Source organism: Culex quinquefasciatus, chromosome 1 (assembly GCF_015732765.1).
Source record: "Culex quinquefasciatus strain JHB chromosome 1, VPISU_Cqui_1.0_pri_paternal, whole genome shotgun sequence".
Lineage (NCBI taxonomy): Eukaryota > Metazoa > Arthropoda > Insecta > Diptera > Culicidae > Culex > Culex quinquefasciatus.
Window position 1 is genome coordinate 9,322,363 of NC_051861.1, and position 11,181 is coordinate 9,333,543.

The window sequence follows — 11,181 nt, forward strand, 5'->3', positions numbered from 1 at the left end:
TGTACTACCCAGAATTGGAAAAATATCATGAATATATTTAAATTTTATTTTTTTTTTCAACCTGTGGTCCCAAAATTTTGAATTTGACAAATGTTTGAGGGGATCAAAAACTGGAAACAAAATTTGCATGATCTTTGAAAGATGCCAAAAACTCAATTCAGTTGAGGGTTGATTCCACTGTAGTTGGATAATGTGCACCGCGCACACTGTGGCAGCCAGCTGAGGATTTTCCAAGTGGCAGTTCTAGCCGCCGCCTAACTGGGGTGTGTTCCATTCCGGTTGGTTTGGGGCTGGTGTTTAAATTAATTTCCAATCCAAGCTCGGCGCAAGGAAAAACATAGAAATACATATAAGTTATAGGAAAAGAGTAAACTTGCTGCTTGGGTGATGTAATTCCTACAAGGTTTCTCAACTAAACAGGAGTGAATTTAGGAGAATTCAGCCATGTTTCGATAGAGTTGTGCTTGTCTTGAGATTCTGTCTTGAAAACTTTAAGTCCTTTCAAAGTCCTGAAATAATATTTAAATGTTGTGGTTATACTGGTTATTTTCAAATTTGACCCTGATCAACACTCCTTCCGCTTACAAGATTTCACAGGATTCCGTCTTAAAGCAACAGCTTCCACTCCAGCTCTCATCAATTGAACCATTTGTTCCAGCAACAACTACAGCAAACGTGTACGCCGGTGTTTGTGTACGTGCTCTGCTGCAAATCGTAACGCAGCAGCAATGTGTGTGGCGCATGCAGATCTTCCACCTACCCAGTCAGTCGATTGCGAAATCCGTAAAATGGTGGCTGCACTTCTTGCGCAGGCTGTAATGCATCAAGCTGCGAGAAGGAGTGCTGTGTGTGTGTGTGTGTGTATCTTGAAATTAATATCACAATACCAATTTCCTAAGTAGGAAGCTGTGCTTGTTCCGCACGCTTGATTAAATTGAACTCGGAAACAGGAAAATTTAATCTTGCCTCTGGTGTAAGATATGCAACGCATATCTTCTTAGCAAACAAACCGCAGCACTTACATAAACAACAATGTCGACATGTTCAAACACTTGCACGGAGATGTGATATTTACGGGTTAAGTTGGAAAACAGGATTCTGCGAAGAGCAATTAAGAACCATCTCGGCATTAACGATCAGAAAATGCGAAGTGAGCCCAAGTGTAAAGTTCTATTGCCCCACCATTGCATACCTCAAGGCGTATGTCTCAATTCAATCCCAAACTCAAACTCATCAAACTGGTCGTCCTGCTCATCTCGGCCTTAAAGTAAATTATCCCCCAACATTCACATGATGTAGCAAGAGCATCAATTTCCTTCCAATTCAATAAATTCCCCGGTATAGACGAGAGCGACGACGACGACGACGACGACAGTCAACGATCCGTTTCCGTTCCAGGGCCGCCAGGGCGCTCTTTTCCGACGGCCTGTTGAGAATAACTGAACCAAACCCTGAAGCAGGGACCAGGTTGCCCGGTTGACTGGCTGGTTGATGATGGCCGACGACGACCGGGACGTTTCGTGGCACAGATTCTGCTCCCCTCCGACATATCGATATAACGAGCATTTAATTACCGTTTAATCTATTTAGGATGGCCTGGGCGCTGGTACGACTGCTGGAAGTGGACTTGGAGAGTCTCTCTACGGCTGTCTGTTATTTCGATAAAACACGCGACAGGTCCGCGGGGGAAGAAATGCCATTTCGCGCTCGATGAGATGCACCGTTGCGAGGGGATTGGTTTGTCTCATCTTGAGCTTGTCTCAGTCTCTTGCGTCTCGCATCAGTTCTGGTTTAGTTTTGACTCAGTCTTGTTACTGTCTTGTTCTTATTCATGCATCAATGTTGTCTCCGTTTTGTCTCACTCTTGCCTTGGTATTGTCTCAAGCTTGTCTCATTCTTGCACCACAGTTGTCTCACTCTTATCTCGGTTTCAGTAATGCCTAAGTTTTGCCTTCGTCATGTCTTCGTCATGTCTTCGTCTTGTCTTCGTCTTGTCTTCGTCTTGTCTTCGTCTTGTCTTCGTCTTGTCTTCGTCTTGTCTTCGTCTTGTCTTCGTCTTGTCTTCGTCTTGTCTTCGTCTTGTCTTCGTCTTGTCTTCGTCTTGTCTTCGTCTTGTCTTCGTCTTGTCTTCGTCTTGTCTTCGTCTTGTCTTCGTCTTGTCTTCGTCTTGTCTTCGTCTTGTCTTCGTCTTGTCTTCGTCTTGTCTTCGTCTTGTCTTTGTCAGACTTTTAAATTAATGTTGTTTGAGTCAATCTCAGTATAACTCGATTTTTCTCGGCTGTGAGTCTATTTTGTCTCAGTGTTATTTCTGCTTCGTCTTATTCTTGCATCGGAGTTGTATCAGTTTTGTCTCATTTTGTCTCACAAATCCTGTCTCATTCAGTTTTTCCTATGCCTTGCCTCAAGCTTGTCTTTTTTTTATATTGTCTTGTCTTAACTTTGTTTCACCTGTGTAAGTATTGTCTTATTTTTGTCTCATTTTTTTCTCAATAATGTGTTCATCTTGGTTCAAGTTGATCTCATACTTGCATCAGTTTAGTCTCAATCTATATCTGTCTTGTCTCCGTTTCTCATTTTTTCTCGGTTATTATCCAGCATATTCTAGGACTTGTCTCATTCTATGATCATTTTTGCATTACCTCTTTTTCATTACAATTTTTTGTCTCAAATTTGACTATTTTTTGTCTCAGTTTGGTCTTATTTTTCATTTTTTAATTATTGTATATTTTTGCATCAGTTTAGTCTCACATTTGCTATAGTATTGTTTCAGTCTATTAAATTTATGCTTTTTCTCAACCTTTATCATTTTTGAATCAATCTTACGCAATTTTGTCTCAGTTTTGTGCACTGTTGTCTCAGTAATGAGTCCATTTTGTCTCATTATATGCTCAGTTTTATTTTTGCCCTGTATCATTCTTGCATAATTCATGTCTCAGTTTTGTCACATTCTAGTCTCAGTTGCTGGATTGTCTCATTCTGACTGTAGTCTTGTCTCAGTTTTGACTCGTTCTGTATCATTTTTTCTCAGCCATGCGACAACCCAAGTAATATTTTTTTCCAGTAGTTCTACAAGAGCTCTTCAAGATAGCTACAGCATAGCAGTTTGGACCGCGGTAGGATAAAACTCTCTCCAAGTACTCTTCCAAACTCCTGAAGAAGTTTGATTTGTTTTAGCTTAATCCAACGTAATGTTGTCTCAGTCTTGAGTCCATCGTGTCTCATTTTATGCTCAGATTTATTTTTGTCATGTCTCATTTTCGCATCATTTTTGTCTCAGTCTAGTTAAGTCTTATCTCAGTCTTGTCACATTCTAGTGTTCAGTTTTGTTTGCAGCCTTGTCTCAATCTGGTCTTGTCTCAGTTTTGTCTCGTTCTAGTTGAGTCTTTTCATCCGGTTTGTATCAGTCATAAGACAAACTTGCCTCGGTCTTATCTCATTCTAGGATAAGTATTGTATCTGCTCTGTCTCATTCTGGCTTTGGAGTTGTCTCAGTTTGACCCAATCTTTTTGAGTCTTTTCATTTCTGACTCTGTTTGGTTTAACTTAATCCAACGCAATTTTGTCTCAATCCACGTTTGTCTCAGTCATGAGTCCATCTTGTCTCAATCTATGCTCATTTTTATGTTTGTCTTGTCTCATTCTTGTCTCAGTTTAGTAAAGTCTTCTCTCAGTCTTGTCTCAATCTGGTCTTGTCTCAGTTTTGTCTCGTTCTAGTTGAGACTTTTCATCCGGTTTGTATCAGTCATGAGACAAACTTGCCTCGGTCTTGTCTCATTCTAGGCTAAGTATTGTATCTGCCCTGTCTCATTCTGGCTTTAGAATTGTCTCAATTTGTCCCGATCTTTTTGAGTCTTTTCATTTCTGACTCTTTTTGGTTTAACTTAATTCAACGCAATTTTGTATCAGTCCACGTTTGTCTCAGTCATGAGTCCATCTTGTCTCAATCTATGCTCATTTTTATGTTTTGCCTTGTCTCATTCTTGTCTCAGTTTAGTTAAGTCTTTTCACAGTCTTGTCACATTCTAGTCTCAGTTTTGTTGCTGGATTGTCTCAATCTGGTCTTGTCTCAGTTTGGTCTCGTTCTAGTTGAGACTTTTCATCCGGTTTGTATCAGTCATGAGACAAACTTGCCTCGGTCTTGTCTCATTCTAGGCTAAGTATTGTATCTGCTCTGTCTCATTCTGGCTTTGGAGTTGTCTCAATTTGTCCCAATCTTTTTGAGTCTTTTCATTTCTGACTCTGTTTGGTTTAACTTAATCCAACGCAATTTTGTCTCAGTCCACGTTTGTCTCAGTCATGAGTCCATCTTGTCTCAGTCTTGTCACATTCTAGTCTCAGTTTTGTTGCTGGATTGTCTCAATCTGGTCTTGTCTCAGTTTGGTCTCGTTCTAGTGGAGACTTTTTATCCGTTTTGTGTCATTTTTTCTCAGTCATGAGACAACCTTGTCTCATTCTAGGCACAGTTTAGTGTCATCCGATTCCCGCATCAATTGTTTAGCTGTTTCAGGACAATGTCAAACAAATCCACCCCAACGTACGGTCGTTCCGATCCCGAAGAGTGCACAACTAAATTAAGCAAACCATTTGCGCTCGCCGGAGACTTCCGATGGGTGGTTACCGAGAAGAAGGTCGCTTTGCCTGATGGTTTCCCATCAGCGTGCGGGCTATCCGCTCGAGAAATATTGATGACGACGACGATGATCCCATCGGCTGTAAAATGTACGCACGTGAGATAAATTTTGGATTAATTGGAAGGTATTGGACAGTGGGTAAAGTATGAACCTGAGGCATAGGGTTGGTACTGATAAGGCCACTGATTTGTGCTGTTTAAAAATGCCACGATTTTATTTGACTTTTCATTGGAACACCACTCTATTAACAACGTGTAGCAAACTAATAATTCCCATCCCGCATCAGCGGATTAAAAATAAAAGAAGCTAACTTTGCTTACCCAGCAGTAATCAGCTTCGCTGACGCATGCAACGCTGGAAAAGTGCACGAACCTGATATTTTTTTCTGTTCTGCACCCTCATCACCAGGTGGAACGCAACCAGCGCGAACCTCATTTGGCTTACGGTTGCATTCACCATAATCTACACGGGAGTAAAGTTTGCTGGTGCGAGCGCAGCGCGAAACCAGATCGCAACGACGAGTTTCGTTTTTCTCGACCGCAGCAACAGGAGGAGTTTTCCCGGAAGGTTAAGGGTAAGAGAGTAATTTTTTGGAAAAAAATATTCAATTCTTAGAAATTTTTGACTTTTTGTTGAGCTCAAAACAAAACAAGAAAAAAAGCTTTTCCGAACAAATCAGAAATAATATATATTTTTTTTTAATTTATCATTATTTTTCCCTATTTAGGAGAAACCTCCTTTTAAATAAAACTGTTAAAGTTAAAAAATCTCAAATGTCATTTTTTTTCAATTATGCTTTTCCAATATACAACGACCACATCATCAACAACGAGAACGGAAAACTATAACAGTTGAGCAATTCTGTACGAAGTTGGTCTTTTTTTTGCATTTTTTTTTTGTATTTTTTAATCCGGCTGAAACTATTTTGGTGCCTTCAGTATGCCCAAAGAAGCCATTTTGCATCATTAGTTTGTCCATATGATTTTCCATACAAATTTGGCAGATGTCTATACAAAAACGTTGCATAAAAATTCAAAAACCTGTATCTTCTGAAGGAATTTTTTGACCGATTTGGTGTCTTCGGCAAAGTTGTAGGTATGGATATTGACTACACTGAAAAAAATGATGCACGGTAAAAAAAAATTTAAAACTTTTTTTTAATTTTTTGTCACTAAAACTTGATTTGAAAAAAACACTATTTTATTTTTTTTTTTGTCTTTTTTTTATATGTTTTTAAGGGCATAAAATGCCAACTTTTTAGAAATTTCCAGGTTGTGCGAAAAATCTTTGACCGAGTTATGAATTTTTGAATCAATACTGATTTTTCAAAAAATCTAAATATTGGTCGCCAAAATTTTTTAACTTCATTTTTCGATGTAAAATCAAACTAGCAATCAAAAATTACTTTAGTGAAATTTTGATTCAGTGCACCGTTTCCAAGTGATAGCCATTTTTAGGTAACTTTTTTGAAAATAGTCGCAATTTTTCAGTTTTTAAAATAAGTGCACATTTTAAAATGTTAGTCTTGGTTGAAAAAATAAAAATAACTTTTTCGAAAAGATCGAAAAATTTCACGAATGTTTCATATTTTAACATTGTAAATCTGATCATAAGTTGCTGAGATATCGACATTATAAAATGGTGTGTTGTATGAGTGAGACCAGGGCTGTGGAGTCGGAGTCGGAGTCGGAGCCGGAGTCGGTGGAGTCGGGTCTTTTTGGGAAGCCTGGAGTCGGAGTCGAAGTCGGAGTCGTCAAAACTCGAACAGCTGGAGTCGGAGTCGGAGCCGGAGTCAGCTAAATTTTACGAGCTGGAGTCGGAATCGGAGTCGGAGCCGAAGATTTCTGACAACCCGGAGTCGGAGTCGGAGCCGGAGTTATCTTTAATTCAAGAAAAAATATGTTTTTTTTATTGTTCAGTATTTCCTACATAACAGCTTAATTTACAAAACAACTTATGTTTTTAGTTGATTTATCAGATGCCATTATGTATTTGAAGCTTTTTATTGTGATTGAAAAGCTCTAATTGGGTTAATACACTATAATCACTAAATGATAACCACTTACCGAAGTATGTAGTATCATAATTCAAAAAAAAATATTGGTTATGTAGTCAGACTACATTTATGTGCCCTTTCAACTCAAATTTGACCAAATTTCATCCAGTTATTTCTGAAAAAAGTACACACAAAGTCATCTTTTACCCCGATAGCGAATGTCTTAGAAGTTTTAAGTTAAATCATTTTTTAGGAAAAAATTACGAGGTACATAACAAGATTATAAATAGTAATCACTGTTTTTGCAGATCGAAAAAGAGTCACTGACAGTTTAACTTTTGTAACAAATAATCAACGATAATAACAATCTCTTACTTGAAACTCAACATGCGCATTTTGTTTATAACTGAGTACAAGAAATCAAAGTGTTGCATTTAAAATAATTGAAACTAACAAAAAATGTCAAAAGAAGTTGCAACAAATTTGAAATAATCATTGATTGTTGATGTTGATGTTGATTTTAGGTAAACTATTTTGATATCGTTGCAAATTATCGTTGAACAAATCTCAAGAATTCATAACAAAAATGAACTAATAAAAAATGTATAGAACAAAATATAGGAATTAAATTTATTTTTCAAATATTATAAATAAATAAACAGAATTAAAATATTATCAACTGGTACGAATTTTCTTATACTGTATGTCTCACGCCAATATGACGGAAAGTGATAATCATTGCAAATCAATGTACCTTGAAAAAATGAAAAACTTGTGACCTATAAAATATTTTACTTGTGGATATTTGTTTTTTTTTATTATATTTTAAGTTTTTTTCATATATTTTGATGGAGGCGAAAGATCATCCATAAAGCTTTGTTTTAGGTTAAGATTCACGAAGTATCGTGCACCTCCTTTTTAAAGAATATAAAATTTGAAAATTAAAATAAATTAAAAATTTCCAGGTTAAAATATTTTTCATGTCACAGATATTTGTAAAGGATCTCTTAAGTATCTTTTCCACGAAGAAATTGTTTAGATACATTGATTTGCAATAATAATCTCCTTCAGCCATGGCGTGATGTCTATGTACGTTTAAAAAAAAAAAAAAAACAAAAAAACAAAAAAAAAGTTTCGTTTAAAATTGTTATTTAAAAACAAGGTGCCTGTCACTGTGCATCTTACAAATGTCAGCCTGAAAGTGAGCAAATTGAATTTTAATGTTCAATAGATCATTAAGGCCAGGTTTTTTTTAGTTATTCATTCAAAAATAACAATATAATATTTAAATTTATTAGCTTTGAAAAAAATATTTTCAAGTTTGAGGTTAATCAAATAAATCCAAACTTACTTACAAAACTGTTCTTCTCAAAATGCCTCTAAAACTGAAGATATTTTTTAATTCTGTTTCCATAACGTATAGAACTTTTACTTAACTTTTGATATGTTTTCTTGAGAAAAACATGACGCTTAGAGAGTATTTAAATAATCCTATTTATCAATGTTTTAAAAATAATTAACCAATAATAGTTAATTAACTTTTGAAACATTTAAGATATGTGGAGCCGGAGTCGGAGTCGGAGCCAACCATTTCTTGAAAGCTGGAGTCGGAGTCGGAGTCGGAGTCGGCTAGAGTTGGTAGGCCGGAGTCGGAGTCGGAGTCGGAGCCAACCATTTGTTCAAAGCCGGAGCCGGAGTCGGAGTCGGAGTCAGCTAATCTGAGAAAGCCGGAGTCGGAGTCGGAGTCGGAGTCGTTTGAAATATGACCCGACTCCGCAGCCCTGGGTGAGACTTAGAAAAATCAATTTTCCTGTTTTTAATCCTTTTCATGGCAATATCTCAGCAACTAAGGGTCGTATCAAAAAAGTTCAATAAAGCAAAATATAGAGCTCAGATGTTCAAACTATTTTTTTCAAAAGTGGGCAAACATGTGCACTAATTTTAAAAAATTAAAAACTGTGACTATTTTCAAAAAAGTCACCTAAAAATGGATTTAACTTGAAAACGGTGCACTTTATCAAAATTTCACTTTCATACTTTTTGATTGCAAATTTGATTTTACATCGAAAAATGATGTTGAAAATTTTTTGTGACCAATATTTCGAATTTTTGAAAAAAAAAGTGTTGTTTAAAATAATCATATTTCGGTCAAAGATTTTTTGCACAACCTGGAAATATCTGAAAAGTTGGCATTTTATGTCCTCTAAAACATATCAAAAAATGAAAAAAAATAAATAAAAATAGAGTTTTTTTGAAAATCAAGTTTTAGTGACAAAAAGTTAAATAAAAAATCACAATTTTTTTTACCATGTATCATTTTCTTTTTCAGTGTAGTCCATATCCATACCTACAACCTTGCCGAGGACACCAAATCGATCAAACAAAAACCTTCAGAAGATACAGATTGTTGAATTTTCATCAGGGATGGAATAATCTCAAAAAAATCATTTTCGCTTGCGAACTTTTTTCACCCGCGAAAGAGAGAGGAGGCAAATCACGCGAAATAAAATCGCTCTCGAACTTTTCCAAGAAAATCAATCTGTTGATGATTTTTTTGTGAATTTCCTTGTCAGCACCACTTAATGTCATTTATTTCACTTTGTTTACACACATTGCCCATCTACAAAATGTGACAGGTCATATTTCGACGTGTGACGTTACACTTGCAAGTGTAGTAGTGAAAAAGATGTTCCGCCGAATAATCAAGATGATGATTATTTTTAGATACCTTTTACCGATCTTTTTTTTCGGATTTTTTCTCTTGACGAACGTCCAATGATTTTCTTTTGATGATGATTATTCCATCGCTGATTTTCATACATCATTTTTGTATGGACAGCTGCCAAATTTGTATGGAAAATTATATGGACAAACTGATGATGCAAAATGACTTCTTTGGGCATACCGAAGGCACCAAAAAAGTTTCGGACGGATTAAAAAATACAAAAAAAAAATCGAATGACCGATCGAATGACTCAATTCTCATTACCTGATTGCACGCGAATCAGTGTGTGTGTGTGTGTTATTGTTTTAAAAGTTTTTCCCGTCTACGAGAAAACTAGCGACTGCGATGAAATAGTGATAAAGAGACTCAAAAAACATCAACTTGCTCGTTTAAGCTAAAATTTAAAATTCAAAGCAAATTACGCAAGGTGAAGGACATATTAGACTACGGCAAACATACAAATGTTGCAAACTGTCAAACACGAAAAAGTGCAAGTTTATTTGTTTGTTTGTCATAGTCTGATACGTCGTTGACTGATGTCTGATGACTACCTCAGATACAAACTCCTTATTTTCAGTGACTGTTCTCCCTCAGTGATAATTGAGCGATTTCTTAGGAACCAATTTCTCATCGATGATAAAGCTCAGCTCATCCGATTGTCATCAAGTTGTTGTCGCCGCTGTTGGATCGGGTGCGAAGACGTGCAAGCTGTGTTTTCGAGGAAAATGCGGTGACTTGTCCCCCATCACCGCCGTGATGGGGAAAGATATTGGGATTAAGATCAACAACTAAGGCAAAGTGACTAGTGCTGTGCAGTGTTGCCAGGCAAAAGTTGGCAGTGGGTGGTGGGGTACTCAAGTATCGAGTTTTCGGTTGCAAGTAATCGGATTTTTCCCCTCCCCGGCCAACCCTTTGGCTTGGCTGACTGCTTGCACCGGATATTGGAAAAGTTTTGATCCTAAGAAGATTATGATAATGAATTTTTCCTCTCGCAAGTGCATCCCGAGGGAGGACCACTTTTCTAACCGCTTGCGAGAAGCGTAAAAATGTTCGTCGTGTGACAAACCACGTCCTAGGACTCTTGCGGTCAGCTTCTGGAGAGAGCTGGATTGGATGTGAACGTAATAAGGAGGTCATCGGTGGTCTGTAATTTCCTGACAAAGGAGCTTCTTCAAGTGTACTTCCTGGTTTCGTTTTGGGTCAAATTGAATAAAAAATGCCACCTCGTGACCTTCACAGTTCCCCGAAATTCGATTTCAATCCTGAGATATTCAATGAAATCCGAAAAAACCGTGCATTGTTGTCACTGTACGCAAGAAGATTCAATCATGTCGTGCTATCATGACACACCCTGAAAATTGCTGTAAGTGCGACAACTGGTCAAAGAGATTTCAGGTCAGAACGCGCTTGACACACGTACTTGCCCGACTACCGTAATCATTTGTAATTATAACTCGGGAATCCGGCTACCAAATTCAAACCAGCTTCGGGACAATGCACAAAATGAAGCAAGACATGTTTGTTATTGTTTACTCAAGGCGTTTTTCTCGGAACGTCAAAAGGCGCACGTGCGTCAAGATAGCACGACAACGTTGAAATGTCCTCAAATCTTAAACCACAATAGAAATGTTGAAGAACGTCCCCCTCACACACACACCCAAAATGACCCGATGCAATGTTTGACATCGTGTGCTACAAGATAAGTGGTCGTTTTCTTTCCGTCACACTACTTTCCGGAGCTCTCCCTCTCCCTTCCTCTCACATTACCCCTAAAGACATCTTTTGTGTCCCGAAAAGAAAATATCTCACACAAAGGAGACAGAGATGGA

At 37.4% G+C, this 11,181-nt stretch overlaps 1 protein-coding gene across 1 annotated transcript; it reads left to right on the plus strand.

Moving 5' to 3' along the window:
• The first annotated feature begins 258 nt into the window (after nt 1–258).
• On the plus strand, nt 259–10,527 carry LOC119769476. Its single transcript, XM_038262373.1, has 3 exons — nt 259–857; nt 5,040–5,205; nt 9,930–10,527. The coding sequence occupies exons 1-3, from the start codon at nt 729–731 to the stop codon at nt 9,947–9,949; spliced, it is 315 nt and encodes a 104-aa protein (XP_038118301.1). The 5' UTR covers nt 259–728; the 3' UTR covers nt 9,950–10,527.
• The last annotated feature ends 654 nt before the right edge of the window (nt 10,528–11,181 follow it).